This window comes from Anomalospiza imberbis, chromosome 4 (assembly GCF_031753505.1).
Source record: "Anomalospiza imberbis isolate Cuckoo-Finch-1a 21T00152 chromosome 4, ASM3175350v1, whole genome shotgun sequence".
Lineage (NCBI taxonomy): Eukaryota > Metazoa > Chordata > Aves > Passeriformes > Viduidae > Anomalospiza > Anomalospiza imberbis.
Genome location: NC_089684.1, coordinates 43,717,644 through 43,740,874, shown reverse-complemented (window position 1 = coordinate 43,740,874; position 23,231 = coordinate 43,717,644). Strand labels below are relative to the sequence as shown.

The following is a 23,231-nucleotide window of genomic DNA, read 5'->3' as shown; positions in this document are numbered from 1 at the left end:
GACCATGGAAGATGATGCCAAATGGCAGCATAAACTGATCCTCGGCTCACAGTATTTGGCACACCAACCCTGGAACTGATTAACCTTCAACTTCACTTATCTGCTTAGCAGCCCAACTCTCTGAAGCAAGAGATTGGCACTGGCAACAACAGACTTGGGAAGGTGATGTTGTATTGGCCCGTACCGAGTCTATACTCAAAAGGTTTCCTTAGGGGTATAAGGGAAGTGCCTCAGGAAGGCTGAAGAATAAATGACTTCTTTCCTGATGTGCATGGGACTAAGCTTGCCAATAGCCAAAGGCAAGAGAGGTTTCTGAGGCCCTATATGATCAAAAACAGTCTGGGAACATTTAAATAACCAAGGGCATGCTTTAATGGACTACACAAAGTTCCCAGCACAAGTGAGACTAAATGAAACTTGTGTACCCTAACCAAGTGCCCAAACTTAGTACCTCGGACTTCAGGAGACGCAACCAAGGTGCTCATGCAGCAAACGAGTGGTCACTAATCCCCCTTTAGACCAGCCCTACCCTCTAAGGCACTTGCATCCCTTTTCCAGCCTGCATGTCGCAAGTCTGGAGCTGTGCAGACTGGGGATTTTGCTCAGTTAATCACTGCAGAGAAACTAAAAAGCTTTTGAAAACTTTCAAATTAAAATAAGTTATTGTGTCAGAACTGAGAAACAGAGCACTGCCAGGCTTCTGTTATTGGAGAGAGCAAGAGCAGGACAGGGGAGGAGGGGGACATAGAGAGACAGCACAATGGCAGCCAGTGGCGAGTCCTCCTGTGGAGCAAGACCGTCTCCTGGCAACGTGTGGCAATTGGTGGACGGAGCAAGAGGAGCCTGAATGAGGCGCCAGGGTCCATTTCAAGTGTTCTGGAGAAATTTGCTATTCACTTATTGCAGACCTGCCTAGCTTATTAATAATGCCTTCTTCTGCTATAACCCTGGCTGCTACAGAAGCACTGACAAGATGGGTATGCAGGGCACAGATCTGCCTGTGGAAGAGCTGGGCAGTGCTTTTTGCTTGGCCCTCTTCTGGACCCATTCCTTGGCCTTTTGTTACCAAGCATTTGGTTACCATGCCAACTTTTTAGCATTAAATCATAATCTAAGCACAGCAGGAAGCCAAAAGACTTCTCGGGTCTAGCTCCCGTCCTCTCCCCTGTGACTGTACAACTGGTGCTGTGAGCAGGATTGGCTAAATGCTTTGATGGCTTGTCAGCAGCAGCCTGGATGAAAACTTACCAACAGGGAAATGACAGCTCCCTTTGGAAACGGGTACAGAGGTTAATGGGAGTTATGCCTGCAAGATTTCTGCCTTCCCAGCTCTGCCACCTGTCTGAAACCAAACCCCGTATGTCACTCAGCTTGCAGTGCTCCGCTGGCACAAGGTGCTGGTGAGCTGGAACAGGCCTTCATGTTTCAGGCTGGCTTTGCACTGCCTCATTCCCCTCACAGCAGGACTGTTTCTGAGCTATTAAAGACATATTTCAGACTGTCAGGATTGAGGTATTGAAACAAGAAATATGCTGTTGATAACAATGTGTATTAGCTCATTAAAATGGTGAAATATGTTGAGTGCACAAATTATGTGTATTAGCCTCCCATAATAGGTCAAAACCAAGGCATACACTGATGCTGAAATGGCTCAAAATAGAAGTAAGGCAGTGTTTTGCAGAGAAGAGATGAGGCGTGAGTTCTCCCTCCCAAATGCTTAAACTGTTTTGCAGCAGAAAGCTTTTAGTTTGTCCCTTCAGTGAAGCTGAATACCCACAGCTTGCAAATTATCATTACATGAGAACATAGGTCAGAGAAACGGAAACAGAGATTTGGACCAGTTTTGTCAGGAGAAGCAATTTGACTGATCCTGCCTAAGCCTTAGGATTCCCATCTGGGGTGTCAAGCATCACTGGGGAGCACTGCATACAAAGCCTATATTCTTTAAATACTTCAAATCTCACCCTTAATGTTGGTGGAGGTTTTTCATAATTTCAAAAATAAGTTGAAAACTTCTCTTTGCCTCCCTCTGGCACTGCAACACTGGTGTGAAGAGCATGCCAACAATACAATTACATTAGGTTTTAAATTTTGCTGTAGAAGTTCCTGCTAGTCAAATATGGCTTGGGCTAGTCTTTACCTGCAGTGTGGGGTGAAAGAGCAGGTCTGCTTGCTGTTTTCTTGTTTGCTGCAATGCAGTTCAGTAACAATCAACATGATCCCCATGTCACTCTGCTGTAGATTTTACCTGATTTATCACTTCAATTACTTTGCTAAAACTGTATTTGGATCCAAATTCACTACTAGGCACTGCCTGGGCAAGAAAGAGCAAGAGTTAGTTTTTCTGGCATTTAAGGAATTTTCTTGTTGGTTGCAAGGGAGATGAGCTCTTGGGTAATGAGATGAGCTCTTGTATAGTAAGGGAGCCTGCTAATGCTGCTGAATCAAGCAGGTCAACTTAAGGCTGTGTCCCTTTCTGTGAATGGCTGAGGGAAAACTGAATCCTACAGCTCAGGTGTCCTGAGAAAGTTTCTGTGTGCTTACTGAGCTTTTGGCATTCAGAGGGCACACGTACGTGATGCAGCCCAGCTGACGGAATTTGTTTAGGTTACGGATTATGAGCCATACACCTGACCTCCCACCTCACCTCCTGCTGCCTTTGTAGCTGGCTCAAAGAGGGACACAAAGCACCCGGGCTGCTCTGTGCTTCTCTTGAGCCACAGTGAAGTCAACTGTCTTTCCCCGGCACAGTGGAAAGCAATGGAAAATCTGGCCCTTGTGCTGCAGAGAATAATGACCTTTTCTTCTGCTCTCTTGTCCGAAATGTCATCTTAGATGTAAATTGAGAACAAGAGAAGGAAAAGGACTGATGAATATGTAGGACAGAATGGTTAAGTGAGTGCATGTTACCGCTCTGATCCAGATAAATCTTCTCATCTCTGTGTGCTGGTATAAATGACTGTACAAAGAATAAGATACACCAGTGGGGGACAAACCTGCTAAACAGACATACTTGTGGAAGCCCAATATTTAAGATCAAATGTAAACTGATAACTTTTGGACCTGGTCTGCTGCCCTTGGTCACTGAATTCATGCCATGTTTACAATTAACACTAGACTTGCTCCCACATTCCAATTCTGTTCAAGAATACTCCAGCAACTGCTTCATAGAACATGGAGCTATGTTGCAGGTCCCAAAGGAAAGGGAGTCCAACAGTGGGTCTTTTCTAAATAGCACCTTGTATTTAAAGTACTGGTAAATGCAAGGGTTCCATTTGCTCCTAAAAAGGACATAATCCAGAGTTGTGTAAAATGCAGGATACTCTGAAGGACATAATTCCCACAGCAGTAGATGATAGTGCAGGAGTTAGTTTTCTTTAAAAGACAAACATCATGGCAGTTTACAGGAGCTCTGGTTGTCAACCAAGACCTGTTCTACTGGCTGCTACAACAACACAGAATAGAGGATTCTGTTTAGTTTTGATTCTAAAAATACCTACTCAAAGGTTCCAAAGATGCTCCCACTTTAAAACACATGTTCTTAAAGAAAGTGCTAATTTTGTGGTGGATGTTAACTGTAAAGGCACATGTTGGGAAGCTCCGATTTCATGCTTTCTAGATAAGTTCCGTTCAGCAGCTTGGACACAGCTTCTTCCTTTCAGAAACAGAAGCAGTCTAGTGAAGCATAAACAGCAAAATGATTTGGTAGTTTGATCATAACTGGAAGCAAAAGCTTGCATGCTAGTTGTACCTATATCTTTATCTCCCTCAGCTTTCATCTGATGTACAGAGGGTCTCAAGTAAAACAGTAATTTCTGTTTGATTCTGTATTCCACCTGTATTTTTATACTGTTAATCTTGACATATTTCAGTGAATATCGAATGATTAATGTAGTGGATGTTCTTTTAATGAGGTACATAAAATTTTTCTTACAAGAATTAAGGGAGACTTTGACTTCAAAAGCTTTAAACCTTCTGTGCTTATTTCTTTTCTCAAGATTAACTTTCTGTGTTAATTCACTGATAATAAAATCATAGCTGGCATGTTAAAAACAACAGGGCAAAAAGGCTCAGAAGTGTGGCTGATGCTTACATTCAGGGTTCAGAAATCAGAAGAGGTTCAGATGGGAAACACTCTTGAATTTTTATTAATGCTGTCTGACCAATGTCTTCAATGACAGTATTCTGAAAGGTACATGAATGTACTGGCACTACATGAATACCTGTCCCTGGAAGAGATTGCCTGGAGTTTTGCCACAGCTTTTGGCGTCGCCAAGTCAGCTCTTGGCAATGGGTGACTCCTCAAGACCATTAATTACTTCATTAATTACTTTTCAGTTGTTGTGCAGTAGAATACGGTACTGGAAATGTAGTGAGAAATCAAGGAAATATTTGTAACACGGGTAATTGCTGCAATACAAAGGTAGAGACTGTAGAGAAGGAGGTGCGGGGCTCTTCTTACTGTACAAAAATAGAAGTCACCAAGCAAAAATTCCATCAGAGGAAAAAGGCAAGTGAGAGAGATCACCTTTATGCAACAGCTTTGTTGCTCTGTTTTGCAGAGATGTTGGCATGATTACACAAGTGTAAGGAGGATCAAAGAGGCAGTCTCGCAGATGACAGCAGCTTTTGCCAAATGTTACTTCTTTATAGCCTCTGCTTCAGGGAATTCTGACAGCCCTGCTAAATCTCTCTACTTATCAGGTGGTAGGTTAAAGGAAAACTTGTCTTGCAGGCTTTACATGGTAAATGCAAGTGCTTTCTTTGCATGGGGAGTATGCTGTCTGCCTTAAAGATTATACACTATTGTACACCTGATTACAGGGACAACTTAAATAGATTTTCCTGGAGGATTAGAGCTCCTGGTGGAGGATTAGAACTCTTGGTACATGGGACCTTCAGGAGAAACAAATGACAAGTGAGACACAAGAAGAAGCAGAACAACCCTGTGTGACTGGGCTATTTGAATGGTCAGTCACTGATAATCCATCACCAACGTTAGCTTCAAGAAAAACTCCCAAATCTTCTGGGGGCAGAGCCAGGCAGAACTGGCATGAGCTTTAGCTATAAATTATCATAATCCTCTGTGTGTGAATTGAAGCGTGAACAGAAATGCCACGTCAGGAAGGAATCATGACTAACCTGGCTCTCTCTGAGTTGGTGAGCAGAGATGACTGTAACTGGTTAGCTTCTCACCCACCCTGGAATGGATCCAAAGGCCTTGGTCAAAGAGGCCCCAGGAGCTGAGCAGCAGTGCTAAACCTTGCATTACTAATGGGGGTCTGTTTCCAGTTGGAGGGATGGGGGTTTTGCTGCAACATCAGCTGCTATGAAACAGTTGGGCTACATGGACAGGGGATGGTTTTTGTTTTGTCAGGCAATGTGGCTGAAAAAAGACTGTCTCTAGCTGGGTACAAAGTGCTCACTGTGCATTAAGCTCCAGAAGGCTCTTTGGATAGCAGCTGTTGGAACATGCACCCATTTTTTCTTTTGTGCTTCCCACTGTGTTTGGTAGCAGCTGTCCGTAAAGCTGTAATCAGGCACTGGACACGGCTGGACCACAGAACACTAAAAAGGGGCAGCTTCCAGGGCAGGAAACAGACACAGTGAAAACCACCAACAGACTGTCAGCAATACTCACTTAGCAAAGAGGAAGCTGTCCTTGGGCAAAGCTGTGTACTCAGGCTCTGGCTGCCCAGCCAGGATTCTAGTCTGATTTTCAGCCCTTGCAAAATGCTGTGTGCACTGGTCCTGATCAGGCGGGAGTGGGAGGACCTCCTCCTCTACAGTGCTGCTGGTCTAGGTTCTAGGCAAGCCTTGCAATGTGGAGCAGGTTGCACCTTGATTACATAAACTAATATCAGTGGACAGGTAATATTTCAATGGTAAGGCACACAAGGTTGTGTTCCTGTCTTACACAGTAGCAGTAAACTCCAAACCCAACAAAGTTGCCAAGAATTGCACAGGATATGTAACCTGTCAGGCCCTCTGAAGGCAGCTAGCGTAGGTGGGGTGGTGACAAAGTAGTTAAATCCACAGGGAATCAGTGGGAGAGCCCTGGGAAAGGAGGCTGCCTGGAGAATAACTAAAAACTAATATGCCTGCTTTTGAGTACCTTTAGTCTAGGCTGCTCCTCATTGTGCTGGAAACACCACCATCAACAACACCCCTGGCCACACATTCAATGGTCAAATGTCCTTGCAGCTACACAACTTGTCCATGACGTTTAACCTAAATTGCATTTGATATGATTTAGGTACCCCTGTCTCTGCCCTGGCTAAAGGGAATGTGACTGTACAAACTGATCCCTTTGCATTTGTTATTTTAATCAATATAGGCTGACTCTTTTCTGGGCTAAAAAACTCCTCCCACTTCATGTTTACTCACAGGCCGTGTGGTTTCCAGACATCTGATGGCTCTCACTGATGTCACCTCATTTTGAAGGGCAGTGTACCCCTCAAACATAGCACTCCTTTGGAATGGAAGGGTTACCTCACATCTCCTGGATCCTCTATTTGTGTTTTCAAGCCACACTTAAACCTAGTTCTATTATTCTGTGGTACAGGCAGGCCTTCTGGCCAGTGTCAGGTGTTAGAAGCATGACCTCTAATTTTCTTTTTCCCGAGGAAGCTGTGACTTTAGCCACACAGTTGTTAAATCAAGTGCATTATAATGTGGTATTTTCTGGTAGACAGAGGTGCCTTCTGTAGCAAGCCTACGTTAAGATAATCTAGGCTCTGTATTCTTCCATGTCTTAAAGCATTTTATGTGCAAAGCAGAGAGTTCACAAATGTGAACAAAATCTTCTCAGAAGCAGTTAAGGCTGGCAGAAGCCCAGCTAGAGATTTTGGTACCTTATCTATGGAATTATGTCTTCCCAGCTGAATACACATTACAAAAAAAGATATTTAAGCACAGATGCTACTGTCAGTAAGGACCTCTTGGTGATGGAAACAACCAGGAGGAAATGTAGCAAGGTTCCGCTTTAAGTCACAGCTAGTGTTTTTCATTCCCAGATAACTCCAGAGTTATTAACTGCAAAGTGTCTGGCTTCATTATGACAGCGAGGCTTGAAAATGCTTTTGGAAATGACACTTACTGAATCAACAAATTCAAATTAAATGAAGCACAACTGAGATATTTTTTCCTCATTTCCCAAACTATATCAAACATGGGAAAGCTAAGAAAAAAAACAACATTATTTCCCTCAACAGAAGATAACAGGTTTTGCTTTTAAATAAATGGACTGTGTTTTTTTTTTTTTGAAAAAATGTTTACATCTTAATACTGCTTAAAAATTCTAGCACACACAGGTATGTGTTCTGCAGACAGATGAGCTGTTTAGGTAAACCACAGGATTTACATAACAATATCAAAATATACTGCCATGTGAAGTATAATTTGGTGACACTGACTCATCCAGGCTTCAGACCTGCATCACACCAGATGCCAAAAAGGAAGAAGTATCCAGCAGATATCGAAATAATGAAGACACCTTTTCCATCACCTGGAACGAAGCACTAAAGTTAATACTGCACTTTAATGATTTTATAAGTTAATACTGCACTTTAATTAATCAACCTGCTTGAGGTAATTGTGAGTCTTCTTGTTATCAAAATAGATGTCTCCTTTGCATCCACCTGAGCTGTTAAGCTCCATGACCTTTAGCAGCAAAGGGTTCTACAGGTTAGTCCAGTATTACATACATAGATAAAACTGTTCCTATGTACATTTATGTGTGTCTGCTGTTGTATAGTTATATCTTTTTCCCAGAGGCAGTTCAAATTGTCTGCTTTTGGGTTTAATTAGCCATCTTTTTTCTGGAATACAAATACAGAGCAGACTAAATAAATAATTTTATCTTATTCATGTTTTACATATCAATACCAAGGTCATGACCTTATCAACATTGTCCAGTCCAATCTTTACCAGATTTCCTCCTATAGCCTTTTACTGGGGTTTCATACAGTAATGCTAACAGACAGTAGCTTAACAGATAAGGCTGCCTTAGATCTATAAGTGGGACTTGGCTGATTTATTTTCTAAACAGTTGAGTCTGATACAGGGCAGGATAGCAACAAATAAACATGAATGCTCTGCTACACTCCAGGGATAGCCAGGGCACACAGGCAGCAGGGAGAAACGATCTCTTTGATCACAGATTAAGTACTTGAGCAACAGCTTGAATAAAGACTCTGCCCTGATTGATTTAATTACATCAGTTTAGAAACTGCTTGAGCGGTGAGCACCGCAGTGATTTAATTAAGCTCACGTCTGAACCGGTCCTGCTACGCTGGAGTGAACTGAGCCCCCAGAGTTTAATCACGACAGGCAGGGCAAATGTTTGAGGTATCAGCTGATGTGTACTGCGTTCTCATCTCTGCCGGATCTCACTGCCAAGCCTGGACTTAGCACGGTGCACAGCTGGGCTATCCCTAAAACTGTGCCCTTGCTCCCACAGGATAATCAGCTCTACCAACCTCCATCAATTCTCTCCTTACCTCCTGTCTGTGCAGATGTCCCTCTGGTGGTGCACATGGACTGGGAAGTCTGTAGGAATCATTAATGAATGATGAATCCCTCACCCTGGTCAGCCAGGCCTGCTGGGTACAGTATCAAGTGCTCCTGTCACGTCAGCAACAACCACATTTACAGGGGCAGCACCCAGGTTTTGTTCAAGGCTCGCCGGATTGCTTTTACTCATCTCTTCTCAAGGACACTGCAAGTCTGAATTCGTAAAGATTATAAGCATTACTTTTATTTGTGACAGCTCTGTTTAAACAGTAGTGACTAGGTGTAGGCATTTCATAGAGACTAATCAAAGGCTAGAAGGAAGCGATAAGCCAGAATCCTGCAGGGAAATTGTTACTGCAATCTCAAACTGAGAAAGAAAACAGGAAAAAAAAATGCAGAAAGGATCATTTTTAAACTGATTACACAATTTTATAGGCAAAACCAATACAATTGGAAAGCCAATGCATGCTCTGAAAAAAATGTTTGTCTTGAAGGATTGTCAGATTGTTTCAATCATCATTCAACTTCCGAGCCAACTTCAAAAGTGAACTTGGAAAACATTTTACTATCTTGCTGGGTTTAGCTCGCAGTCCCTTTTCCCAAATATATCCTGTCACAAATCCAGATTTATGGCCCTATGCAGGTCCTTCTGCCACACAAGTAGGGTTTTTTTTTTACTGTTAAATCTAGTTTTCATGTGCTTTGTAAGCTAACCTATACTACTTTATTGACTTGGCAACAAAACTTGAAATAATGTCTTCAGTAAATTCCACATTATAGCAGCTTGAAGGCCCATTCCAGTCAAGCACAGATGAACAGGATAGTAAAAGAAAGCAGCCAGCACATTGTGGGCTGGAACCATTAAGTCTAAAGCTCCTAACATCTCTGTTACAGGTCACATCAGGTTCCACTGAGTCACAGCATTTCCTTGTCATGAATGCATATGTATAAATACTGAGCTCAGATGAACCTACTCAGCTTCACTATGTGTACCTACAATTCAACTTCAACCTTCTCTGAACAAATACTTATCTATTAAGCCTTTAAATAGAATCAATAGACCACTGAAAAATTTAAAGCTTCCACTGCCTTTTTGATGGGGATGATGCATTTGATGAGTTTTCTCCTATTGATTCCTTACACTCTAATTACAGGAAAGGTTTTCTCATTGTCTAGTTTAAATTTTCTCTCCTGTAAATTAAGACTAATTTTTCCTGTCTTCATAGCAGTAAACACTGACAAACACTGACCAATTTCTCCTATGTAACAGCCTTACATCAAAGGAAATTAACAGACATACTTGGGCCCAAGTATTTATAAGTGTATTTATAAGTGGGCTTTTAAAGGTAGGAGTCAGCCAGCAGTGACATCTGTAGTCAGTGTGGTTTAACGTGCAGCAGCACACAGTGTTCACTTGTAACTCAAAAGCCATTCTTTCTTCCTAGGCTCTCAGCTCCAGGGAACTTCTTCCTCCCTCTCTGGAAGCTTCTAAGACTATATTAAAACTAAGAATTTTTAGCATAAAGACTAATGGCCAGAGATATTGCTGAAGTTCTCTAAGACTCAAAAATTACACAGGAGGGGGAGAAAAGGCCATTGCTCATTTCATAGAACAATTCTCAAAAGTAAAATCTACCTCTGCACACAGTAAAAGAAAAATATTTGAAATAAAATTATTTCTTGAACCTCAATTATTTCCTCTTCCAAGATTTCGGCATGTATCAATGCCTCTGGGGGTTTTCAGTGACACTTGAATACTTTTTATGAAGTAATGCATTTAGTTCTCAAAAGTACTTAAACAAAGGATGCCACAGTCAAATTTGTATGCTGCTGGAAGTAGGATACCATTCAGGCTAATCACTTGTGCTTGACCTTCACCTCTTGTCCTTCTTATCTCAAAAGCAGTTGTAGAAGCAGCAAAGCAGTATTAGTGTCGGAATTTGGGCATTTTAGTTTTCTTATAACAAAGTTTAGCTTTCAGGAAGGGAACACTCTGCCACCAGCCAGATCTCTGTGTACTGTCAGCAGGCCTTTTATGATTAGGAATTGCTGAGAAAGGCCACGTGTTTTAGTCACATGAGTAACTTTTTCAAGGAAGAGAACAACTTTGTACGACTCATTAAATAAGCTGGGATGCCAGCCTTCCTTAAAACGGCTGCACAGAGTACACTGCATTTCTATAAAATAAACTCCTTAGACATTTTTAGGACTGCAAAAGTAAGTGGTTACAGCAAGGGGAAGATCAGGCCTTGCTTCTAAGAAAGAATGAAACAACTAGACTGGTGATGAGCTGGGAATGACTGGGAACCTGGACAACGGAAGGTGAAGAGCTCAACTGCAAGAGGCCAAATACAGGGATCTCAGAATGCTCTTAGAGAATGAGCAGGAACATGTTACACTATCAAATAAAGTCAGAGGCCTGGTCATAAGCACAAACACAGGAGACTGCTCTGTTCCAGAAAGGAAACAGACTATTATTAACGTAATATAATTTACCAGGTCAGATGCAAACAATTCTGAGTCCCTCATAAGCTCTTTGCAATTCCTTCCCCTCGGATTCCTACCGAAGACTCTTACCAGCACATTTGCCTTTGTTTTCCCTGTTTTGCCACATTGAACTGGCCAGGGGTTGTCATCTCAACGAGGAATTTATATTTTGTTTGGTACCAACGCTGGCTGCAGTGCAGATGACTGAATCTCATGTTGCAATAAAAGACTCTTGACCTCAGTGTCAATGAGAGCTGTGCTGGGTGTCACCAAAGCTGATGTCAGCTATTTGTACCTTGAATATTTTCACCAGCTGGCTCCTCAGTTTGTTTCCATTTTAAAGTTGGAAATCAGCAGCTTAGTTTTTTCCACAGCTCTATTTGTTTCCTTCCTGATTAGAAGGATGATAGAAATTGAAAGGAATGAAGATCTGTCTCTGTTCACAAGGTCACTGCAAAGCCTCCAGGGCTGCTCAGCCTTCAGAGTGTGCACTTGCTTTCTGACTGATTTGTGCCATCCCTCTGCTCCAAGTGATTCCACTTCTTTTCTTTGCTTTTTATTCCCCCCCACACCAACATATTTTTCATGCCAAGACATTTCACAACATAGCAAACTCTTTCTGCAATTTTGTATATATAAATCTGTATTTATAATAAAGCAAAGCACAAGAGCCTTTCATTACTACTCCTGCCTTTAAGATGTGGAGCTGGGATATGACTTCATCCTAGAAAAAATGCAAACCCAAACCCAAACCAGTTGTCTCCTGGGGTTTTCTTAGCTTTTAGTTCATCATAAACATTTTGTGTGGTTTCAGTAACCGTGCCTAAACCAGGCTGCATCAGGGTCAGCAGTACAAAACTAAGACACAGGATTTACTGAGATAGAAAGTTTGCACAGCTACTTAAATGTGTAAAATGATGTTTCTCATGGCTGTTAGGGGACCAGAAGCAAAACAGCAAAACAATGAAACAGTAAGAGAGGAAAATGAATTACAAGAGCTTATTGGGCAAACCCACTCTCTGACAGTGTTTCATTCACACTGACTGAATTATTACAAAATAGAAAATAACCCTCACATACCCATGCAAGACAAAAAAATGTTTTGCTGCAGTAATTGCTGAACACTTGAGATCCTCTATTACCAATTTCTTTCTAAGTTTTAATACATAAAGGACATATTTCTATAAAATTAGAATTTTTTCCTTTTGTTTCTAACACTCACTTTGGGTAATTAGAATGAAAAGAGTTTATCCAGAAGCAGCAAGAGACATTTCCAAAACAACACCCACACAGAGGAAGTTTTCTACTTCTCTTTTGCCTTAATAAATACTTTCTGTAATGGATTTAAAATATTTTTGCAGGAAGTTGTTTTATCCTCATGGGATTGATTTAAAACAAATTCATGTATTGTACAGAGAAGAGTTATGAGTAGGGAGAGATGTGAGGAAAGAAATGCTCGACAAACAGAAATCAAGGTGCTGGCATTTCAACTATTCCGTTTAAAGAGGATTAAACCATCATGTTTCATAGTCCAAGCGCACGTGAAATATCTGGTGTTTCATGTTCAAGCAGTGTTCTCAGCTAGAGCTCTCCTCCACAAATCCTTAAAGGTTTTACAGTGGTCTAGCTAAACACAGCACTGATTTTATAGGTGGCAAAGTTCTTCACACGTGGAGGTGAGCAGTCTACTCCAAGCTGCCTCACTCTGCTCCCAGGGACAGGACAGCTGTCTGAGGTCTGAGGAGAGGCAGGTGCTCTGCGGGCCACGAGTCAGGCGGAACCGAGATTTCCAGGGCTCGGAAATAAAGTTATGAATACACTCTCTGACACAAGCAGTGGCTCTCGCAGTCTGCACGTGGAGAACACAGTTACTGCTGTATTAAAAACCCCTCCAGACCTGCGCCTGTGACATTAACTGGGGAAAGAACCTTCAGGATGTGTGCTCTGTGCTGAACAGGGCCAGCAAGTGGATCATTTATATGCCATATAGATCTGCCACTAAACAACTATTTAAAGTGGAAGAACGTATCTACTTGTTAGACCCCAAGTAATAAAAGGAAGGAAGAAGCAAAATGTTCCAATATTGTGGTGGAGACATACACAGCAGGTGACTGGCACTTTGGTTTTGTGCAGTGAAAGCTCAGCATTGCCTCTACTGTCATATTGTTCTATCTTTTTTTAAAATGAAATCTAAGTGTCTCCTGTGATTTCATGATTCATCAAGTTGACAGTTTAAGAAAAAAAAAATTACATAGGCCATCATCCCCCCACCGAATGATCTCTCCTAAATCCAGGATTTGTATTTCTGATTTTTGTTCTTTATCACCAGATTTTTCTTCAGACCATGTACTGTTTTACATCAACCAGAAAATAACTGCTTGTGAGTACTTTCAAGGTACTAAAACTTGTTTGGTTTTTTTAAGTAGAGCAAGCACCTTTCTGATCGGTTTCTCACACTGCCAAATGTGTTGCATTAAATAGGTAGGGTTTGCTCCACACTTTGCAGATGCAGGAGACCAAAGCACCCCTGCTGTGACTGAACCAAAGGAGAGGTTTCACCTCAGTAAGGGAGAGCAAAGTCTACTCTGGGTTTCACACCATCAGTGAAAGACAACTCATAACTCTTCCTTTCTGGAAATTAATATAGCTTCTAGAAATGTCACAATATTGTTCTGCTGAAGTGAGGATTTAAACAAAAGAGAGAGGGCCTATTCACATATGTAAAATTATCACTCAGCTGATTGGAGGGTCAGGCCTGTGTTTTTAAGTGAGTTGTCAAAATCTTCCCTATTACGGAACTTCCTTGATCTATACTTAAATAAAAGGAACTCCTTAACATGAAGACATGCTGGCATCTCACAGGAAAAACCCATTTAGTGCTGTGGAACACTTTGAGGGAGTGGTGACACAGCTCCTGGAGATTCCTGACAGGAGACCAGCCAGCCCTACAGCCACTACAGGCTCACAAGTGCAGCTCAGTGTGCACTGCTGACACACTCATTTGCAGGCTATGCCCAGGAGGGGACCTCTGTGTTCTCCAGGATGCCAAGACAGAGATTAGCAGCATTAATCCCAGTGTAACAAGAGGGCTCATTTTCTCCGGCCCATAAATAACTCCAGCATTAATTCAACCTCTTTCTTTAACCTTTCTTTCAAGCCAGTCGTACTCTCAAAGGCACAGTGGCTTTTAGGAAATACATTATTTTTACTGAGCACCACCAAAATCATAGCGACCAATGGCACCAAACATACCTGCTCTTAACCTAGCTGCATTTTTTCTCAAAGAGATCCCTAAATGTCTAAGAGGCATAGGCAGATCTCATGGTAGGAATGCCCTCATTAACACAACACTCCTGCTTATGTCATCCCACTTACAGAACTCTGCTCCTTTCATCTGCACTGAAAATTCCTTCCTCTCCCAAGGAAAAGTGCAATTTAATCTCTGTATGCTGATGAAGAACTGATCTGCTGTTACTGAGAGGACAGCAGCGACCTCAGAAAGGGGACTGCCCATGCAAACAGCTTATCAGTGCTTTCCATATGTGACAGGTTGTCCCTTCAGTACAGACACATTGTCATTTTCTTACTCACTAAGAGTGTGGCAACATAGTTAAGTGGAAACTAATTTGGTCACTGAAACGTCATCCCGAATACTTGCACTTGGGATCTCTCCGAAGTTTTTACTGAACCGGTGGCTGTAAGTGATATTCATCCAAAACATATCTGTTCAGTAGGAAAGGTTGTTTTTGTTAAATTACCACCATCAGTGCCAAAAATCCAGCTTCATTCATTCCTATGAGAGACTGATAGAGTGTCCTTTACCAGTTTTGGTCTTACTGTATGTTTTCATTTGGTAAGGAGAAAAAAACCACACAAGTACCACATTTTTATTTGCACGGGGGGGGACTTCCCTGTGAAATCAGCCGGGGCACTGTGAATCAGTGGTGGAAAATTCCCTGGTTTGTTTTGTAGGGAAACTGTAGCTGGTCAGTACACTTCAACAGAGGGGAAACGTATATTTTAAATTTTATTGCTGATGGTTACCTGTCCAGACCTATCACTTCACCCCTTCTTTTCAGTCACCTTCAAACCTCTGCGCAGAGTGTATGCTCAGACACACCATTGGAATTCATACCTGTCATCAACACTTTTCACAGGTATTTCCCACATAAACAGATTGTTAGGTTTGTGAGGGACCTCTGGAGATCATCCAGTCAAACTCCTCTGCCAGGGCCGGGTCACCTCGAGCACGCGACACAAGAAGCACCCAGGTGAGTTTGGAATGTCTGGAGAGAAGGAGACTCCACCAACCCCCTGAGGTTTCCCTTCGAAGCACTCCACAGACCCAAGAGGCTCCACAGCCCTGGGCGCGCAGAGCCATTTTTACCACCTCGATCGTTACCACACCGTCTCCATGCCGCTTTGCTCCCCGCAGACTCCTTCCCGAGGGCACGTCCCGGTCCCGGCTGGGTCGGTGGAGCACGATGGACGCCGTGAGGGCGGCGAGGGGCCAGCCTGAGGGTGGGGTTTGCGGCGCTCGAATCCCGCCGGGGCGCGTCCCCCTCAGCGCCTCCCGCCGTTTCCCCTCAGGCAGCGCGCGGCGCCCCACGAGCGGGAAACCGCGGGGGGCCCGTGAGGGGGGCGGGGGGGGGCGCGGGCTCGCGCCTCGCTCCCGCGCCACGTGCAGGGCCGGCCGCACTTCCGGCCGGGCGGGTACTTTCGTGAGGGGCGGGGCCGCGCCTGCGCCGTCAGGCGGCGCGCCGGCGGGGCGGCCGCTCCCGGCACGGCGCGCGGCGTCCCTTCAGCCGCCCCGGCCGCCCGGAGCTGTGGCTGCTCCTTCCCTCCTCCCTCCTCCTCCTCCTCCCTCCTCCCTCCTCCCTCCTCATTCTTCCTTCTCCTCCCGTTCAGGAGCCGGCGGCGGGCGAGGAGAAGCGAGTGCCGCGGCCGGCATGTGAAGCGGGGCACCCCCTCATCGCCGCTTGCCTCCGGTTCCTCCCCGGTTCTTCCTGGGGCTCCGCTCGCCATGAAGAAGTTTTCTCGCATGCCCAAGTCCGAGGGGAGCGGCGGCGGCGGCGGCGGGACGGCGTGCGGTGGCTCCGGGAGCGGCGTGGCCCTGGGCAGGGCGCTGGCGGTGGGGCGGTACCAGGTGACCCCCGAGGAGCCGCTTGCCGAAGGTAAGAACGGGCCGGGGGCGGCGGGGACGGGCCGGAGCCGGGCCCTCCCGGGCCCGCGGAGTCGCTCACCGGCGGGGTGCCGGTTGCGGGGCTTTGGGCTGTGCTGCTTCGGCCGCTCCCTGGGCCGGGGGCTCGTTAGGGCGCTCGGAGTTCCCCGGCTCGCTGCCTCGGGTGTGTGAGGCAGGGTGAGGTGTCACCGGCGCCTCCCGTCAGCCTGCGTCTTTTGCTTTTGCCCTCTACTCTGGAAGAAGAAGAGCCAAACAAACCCGACAAAACAAATTTCCTGGTCTTTCTTGGTGTAAGGCGGCAGATTGGTGTCACGGTCACGAGTGGAAGTGCAGTGCTGGCAGGTTGTGGTGTAGAGCCTCCCCTCGCTGCAGGGTGTTCGGCTTGTGCTTTTTGTGGTGAACTTCATGTCGTCGGACTTGCACTGGGACCGAAGGAAGAGTTGTGTGGGTTTTTGTAGCCATGGAGTTAGCTGGACTTTCTTAGCTGTACTGCTTCACTAGGTGCTGGCATGGGACACCATCAGAAGAGCCGGTTTTGAGTTTTGCACTGTGTGGGGGAAACAGTGCGGTGTTCATCTCCCAGAGCTGGTAATTGATGTGGTGTGTCGTGTCAAGTGTAATTCGCCTCCCAGGTCACTGGATTTAGGGCTAGTTCTGTATATTTCACGGTTACTGAATGTTTACGGCGCGCTGCTTGGGATGTTGTGGGTGAAATAATACATCTCTGTTGATTTCATCTTTGTGTTGCTTAGACTGTGCCTAAGTATATTTGTGTGAGTGTACTAGTTAACTTTCACTGATTCTGTGCATTTCTTGGTGGAGATCTAAGATGTGGTTTTAACAAGTGCATGGAGATAATATTACTAATTGGAGTGGGAACACAGAAGTGGCACTTATATTTTCATTGCTGTCTAGGAATGATTTTCATAGTAAAGTGGATTTGGTACACAATATTTAGAATACAGTGTTTTGTATTTAGGGTGTGAAGATGATGTCAGGAATTAGCCAACTGCATACCTCTTTGCCTAAGGTCTGGATGCTCCTTGCTGGGAACTACTTCCAAGTCATTGGAAGAAGGTCTGACCAAAGGTCATGTCTTGGCAGGGCTTGATGACAAATTAGGGACTTAAAAAAAAAATAAAGGCAACAGGCTTTTGAACAAATTGAGGTGGTATCACAGAAAACATGTGTAGTGGAAAGGAGAGAAATTTTCTAGTGCTTTGTTTAGTGCAGCACATCATTAAAAGTTTTCTCATGATGTTCTGTGTTTAGAGTCACTAGAGATTATGGGTTTTTTTTTTCCTTTCTGTAGCTGGCAGAAACAAATTGACAGCTCTTGGGGCCAGGGGAAGTCCAAATTTTAACATGTGACTGTTGTGTGAATTAACTTCCTACTTTTGAGTCTGAAAGCCGTTTTCTACTGCTTTGTTTTTTATTATTCAGGTTTTATGTGGTCTCTTGAGTATGGATGCTTAGGACAAGAACTGATAAGGGTTGGGGCAGTGCAAATTTGCTGCATCCTGAGAAAAGTCTCCAAGGTACTCCTGGAGCAGGTCAGTAGGGAGGACCCAAAGGGGCCTGGCGGATAAGAAAACGACAGGTGGCACAAGTGCAGGGTTGGGGAAATAGGGACAGGAGGGAGGAGAGGCCGGGCTCTCCCAGCTCCTCTGACTGTTGGGGAGCAGCTGGACTGTAACAGGGGCTGTGTGCATGCTGCAGGTATGTGCCGGGGGGGAAGGGCTCTGTGATTGAGTGTCCAGGTGGCACTTGGGTGCTCCTAAATGACATAAGGCTTTATGGGTCAGGAGATGGCTCTTTATCCAGGAATAACTCGTTGACAGTCAATCCCTTGCCTTAGTAGCAATTAATAGTAAGAATTATGTGTTACTGCTGTTACATTAGTCATACTGCTACCTGTAACTAATGCTGAACACTTCACAAATCCCCTACTTAATAATCTTTCTCTTGGGAAGGGAGAGGTGAAAACTTTTTTTTTTTTCCTGGTCTCTTTGCACAAGGCATTTTTTTCTTTCAGTTTCTGAAACCCAGTTTAACCGAGGCTTGTAAACTTGTCAGGTAGTTCCTATTACTCAGTGCTGATGAAATAGCATTTAAGGTGCTAATACCCATCCAAGTTAGAGCTTGCATTATGAAGCATTAATGATAGATCCAGTTAATGAATCTAAACATCTTAAGAAATCTCTTTAAGAGGAGAGACAGTGTTCTGTTAGCAGAGGTGTAGTATAGTGTATTTTTATTAGCTATTAGAATTAATAGCATGAGATGTCTGTTTTATGCAGGCTGTTTAACCCCCACCGTCTTTCCAGCTGTTGCTCTGAGCAGTCTTAGGAAGGCAGCTCCTGGTGGTGTGGAGGATTGTGGCTCCTGGGAACTGGAGGACTGGCAGTAGTGATACCGAACAGCTGGGGTTGTAATGACCTTCCTGGGCTGCAGTGATGGATCTTTGGGTAGATTTCTTGTGTTGATACAAGTGTTGCCCTCCAGATGCTTTTCTGTAGTCTTTGACAAAATTGTTTTATTGCAGTGTTCTGAAGGTAGAAGTGTGGAGCATTATAATCCAGTTGTTCTGAATAAAGTATAATTCCATCTAAAGGAAATTTGGCTAAAGAGGGTGTAAAGTTGAAGAGCTGTAGCTATTAGGCTGTTAGATGGTTTCTTTTGTTCTAAACACCTATTATGTGATGACTTCTTGGCCTCCATAACCTAGTGGTCAGTATGCTGTTGGATGGAGGTATGTGCTGTTACTTTTTATTTCTCAGAGATGGGGGAAAAAAAGCAGTTAATTTGGTTTAAGGTTTGATGTAGAAAATTAATTCTTGTCCATTTTGAGGGCAAGGCAGAAATATGTAGAATAAATTACCAATAGAGCGTGAAGGCCTTGTCTTTCTGTCTTTTTGTTGAAGCAGAGTATTTGCAATGCAGCTCAAGTTTGGAAAGTGAAATCTAATAAAAATACAGGGAGTTCTCTGAAATTTACAGGTGGTGCATGGGGAACTGCAGTTATGGAAACTCCAATAATGAAAAAGACTTTACAGTTCAGAAATTGCAGCAAACTGGAAGTGGCCAGATATGAAACATGCTTGAAAGTTTATCTCAAATGTCAGTGCAAAACAGTTTGTTGTGAAGAGTGAAAAAGGAATGTTAAAATTAGCAAGTTCTCAAAATATTTGTCTTACATGGGGAGGAGATGGAAAGTTGTGGCTTGATATAGTGATACTACTTACTTAGTTGTTTGCCTTGACTTGGACTTCACTATGTCGTTTTTGCTTAATAACTGCGGTAAAAGTAATTTTTCTGCCTACTATAAAGCTAGGCATTGCAAGATGCTCATTTGTCTTACTGTCTTGATTGCTTGGCTGGGTTTGAGATGTTGAAACTGAATAAATAAAGGTTTTGTCAGGTTCCAAGTTGTCTTTGTACCACGAGCAGACCAAAGAGGTTATGGGAAGTGTTGTAATTGAGTATACGGGTATGTTTTTAACAAGTGCAGATGAAGCTAGAAAGAGGCAATTACAGCTGTTAAAAAAGGCCAGCGGACTCTTCAGCTTCCTTCTCACACTTGACTGGCTAGGTTTGGAAGCTGATTTGTGTACGGGGAAAGATGGTCATCATCTGCTTTTTGTTTTCATTCAGAATTGGTTAATGGAGTTGTGGAGTATATGCTGTTGCATCTTACCAAAATAAAGCAGTGCTGTGTAGTGTTGCCCACACAGCAGCTCACACTCTTGCCAGCCAGTGGATTGCTGAGGAGCGTGGAGGTGAGATGGCAGGCACCTTGAAGGAGAAGTGGGTAGTTCTGCGTGCCCCTTGCTCACAGAGGTACCCAGAGGGGATGCAGAGCAGCTCTTTGCTCTGGACAAGAAAGAGTGAACATGATGCTTCACTGGTCTCTTGCTGTGACTTTGCTTTGCCCTGTTGTATGTGGAAAGAAGTTGTGTGGTAGTGGGCACAGTGCTTTATTTTTATTGTCTGGGCTGATAAAGTGGTGAGTCTGGAGTTGTGTGATGTTGAGCCTCTGCTGCTGTGGCTTAGGAGGCCTTGATTTTCTAAGTGACCTTGTGTCTAGGACTAGAGAGGCAGGGAAAAGGCCACTCAAGTGGTAAAGTTAATTTGTTAGGTACTTAATTAAGTACTTACAAGTTCATTTGTTCATGTTTGTATAATAGAATGTTTGCTTTGTTTAATCAATATGGTGGTTAAAGCATGATTTTCTTTGAAAGGGGGTCTCTCAATAGGGAAGGTAGCTTGATTCCATCTAGGTGGTGTGCAGAGAAACAACCAAATTCCCAGGATGTTCAGTAACAAACTGGTCATTAAGCCACAGAGGGTCAATGGCTCTCTCCCCATCTACTCACTCTGAGGGTCAGCTTGACTTTCTCCCAGACAAAACCTTTCAGCAGGTCTAGGTTACTGCAGGCTGTGGGTCAGTCAGCACCGTTTTGGGTAAGGACATGGGTCAGTCAGTGCCATTTTGGGGCAGGGAGGGGGTCAGTCAGCACATTACATTGTGGACCAGAGGCTGACAGAACCTCAGGGGGCCAGGGGAGAAGCAGTGGCTGCCTCACCTATGCAAAGCTCACCTTGTTACCCCACACACTTCCTGCCCAGTTATTTTGAGCCAGTCAACCATTCCTCCAGTCTCTTACACCAGTGAAGAAATGAGCTTCCTGTGAGTTCTACTATCCTACTTTAATTGTGTGCAGTCTTTTCAAGTACTTCATAACTCTTATGATTTGGTTTGCCTCTTACATTCATACTGTTCTAGTCGAGTCCTAATAAAAATGTAACCTTAATTGAGAGGAATCCAAGTCCTGTTTTGTGAGCTCTTGTGCTCTGTGTTTGTAGATAGTTTATTTAAGTTATTTATTTATTATTTAAATTGTTCCAAATCTCTCTTGAAATTGGGGTAGTCTTGAATGTTCTGTTGTGTTTTTTGGTTTTTCTACCTTATGTCTCAGCAATAGCAATTCAGTTTATAATCCAAGTAAACTTAATGTTGTGCATAAGATTCTCTTGGCCTTTGTCAACCCCCACCTCAATTGACCTCTCATACCATCATTTTTGGTCCCCAGAGTGAGATACTGTGAGAATTTGCAGCTCTAGCAGCTGCTGTAAATTTGGAAGCAGGCTGTTGTATAGCTGACCTTCTTCATCTCTTCTCAAGGTGGGGCTTGTTTGTTGTTCTTTTTTCTGGAGAGGTAAATAGAGATGCCATTGTAATGTATCTGTGAACTTCAGTACTTCCAAGTGATTCCACGAGGTGTAGCCCCAATTTTTGACTCTGGGAGACCTTATTTCTGTGGCAGTTGTTACGAGTATACCTAATGCAGGGTTACTTCTACTGGTGTGTGCTAGTGTTCTCCTGTGAGACAAGGTGACATGTACAGTACTGGTCTTGGTTAATTTAGTTATTGCATGTGACTTACTGCTCTGTGGAAGCTGCTGTTTTACTTCCAGTTGTTTAGGTGGATTATGAGCTGGAAGGCTGTCTGGAAAGCTAACTTGTGGCATTTGAGTTGGTTTTTTTTCTAGAGTGAAACATTTCTGAATCTGTTTGCACATGACTGTAAAGGTCAAGCCTGTTGTTCTGTCTCAAACAGTTTTGCTTTGCTAATAATGGAGTAGGAGATAGGGTTTGTTTCAGTTCAAGATATAAGGGAGAAAAAGCAGAGTGAGTACTTGAAACTGACTTTTGTTTTGGCTGAAAGCATGATGCAATACACATGAAGCTCTTCTACACGCCCCAAAATAGTCACAGCTGCCTTACATCAAGTATATCTGCAGACTGGCAGGTGCTGAGATCCTGGACCAAGCTAGACTTGATTTCTTGGTGGTGAAAGCTGGGGATCTTGTGCTGTCCTGTGTGGGGATTTTCTTGGGACTTTCTGAGCCTCATTAAGGCAGCTCACATGGTGCTAAAAGAGTGTTGTTTGGCTAGCGCAGCATGGAGCTGTGCTCTGTGCAATGAGCAGGCAAACAAAAAGCACTTTGGGGATTTGTATGTGATCCTTGTCTTACACCAATATGCAGGTAAATGTCTATTTTCATATGATGTAGCACACAGAATGAAGCTCCAACTCAGTTCAGTCAGTCACACATCTGGTGTGCTGACCACTGTGGTGGCACTTGGGCAGAACAGTTGTTCTTGCTGTGTTCTTCAGAGCTGCTGTGTGCCTCTAGGACATGGGTGGAGAAGTGAACAGGTTGGGAAACATCTGTAGGCTGACAAAGGCATCTATTGTACAGCTAGGGCCAAGTTCAGCTCTTAGGACACGTGGTCTAATTCTCTTTGATTATCCAGTTATTAGTCCTTGCATGCCCTGTGGACACTCCTTCCTGCATCGTGTGTATATGGACGGGTCTTGTTACGGCTCTGTTAACTGCACATAGTTATGGTCTTTTTTGAGGATGTTATCCCTTTAATTTTTGTGTAGACAGCAGTAGTTAAGTAAAGAGGAAGTACTTGGGAATCTAGTAATTCCGAGCTAAGTTTTCAGGCTAGTGGCTGAGAGATGGTTACAGGAGGAGGAACTTGATTTGTAGCAGTATCATGTTAATATCACAGAAATACTCAAACCATCTTTTCTTTGCCAAATTCTGAAGAAAAACAGATGTGCCAATGCGTGTGCCATCTACTTGCCTTTTTCCTTGCAGATGCATTTTGATAAAGAATGCTGATGTTACAGTATTTGTAAGGGGAGGGTATGTGTGCAGTTGTGTTGCAGGAGAAAGCTCTTGGACACCCTCACAGGATAAGGCAGTATGGGAGAATGGAGGTTATGTTAGCTGGATCTGAGAAGGACATGGCAAAGCTTTTTAAAAAAGCTGTACAGGATCTTAAAGTTTTTTTGGTGTGCTTTACTGGTTTAACTGATTGTTTTTTTTTAAATGAAATCTCAGTGTTTTGCATGTCAGCATGGAAAAGGAAAATGGTTGGATAAAAGCAGTAGAATTCCTTTTCAGACACACATTAACCAGGAGCCAATAATTGTGGGAAGAGGGTATGTATTTCTCTGGGCTGTTGTCA

General features: G+C 43.7%; 1 protein-coding gene and 1 long non-coding RNA gene across 3 annotated transcripts in view; one reads left to right on the top strand and one right to left on the bottom strand.

The window, feature by feature from the left end:
• Window positions 1–5,872: 5,872 nt before the first annotated feature.
• On the bottom strand, window positions 5,873–14,649 carry LOC137472776 (uncharacterized). The gene is made up of 3 exons (XR_010998411.1): window positions 14,463–14,649; window positions 11,092–11,388; window positions 5,873–8,727 (listed from the first exon to the last, which is right to left on the bottom strand). It is a non-coding gene; the product is annotated as an uncharacterized lncRNA (long non-coding RNA).
• A 1,211-nt stretch (window positions 14,650–15,860) lies between these two features.
• Window positions 15,861–23,231, top strand: part of BMP2K (BMP2 inducible kinase) — a 46,944-nt gene continuing 39,573 nt past the window's right edge. Inside the window, exon 1 of one of the 2 annotated variants that reach the window (XM_068188138.1) lies at window positions 15,861–16,175. In XM_068188138.1, coding sequence (XP_068044239.1) covers window positions 16,025–16,175 — 151 coding nt within the window. In that variant the 5' untranslated portion in view covers window positions 15,861–16,024. The remainder of the gene's footprint in view (window positions 16,176–23,231) is intronic. The other variant, XM_068188137.1, reaches the window with a different exon arrangement.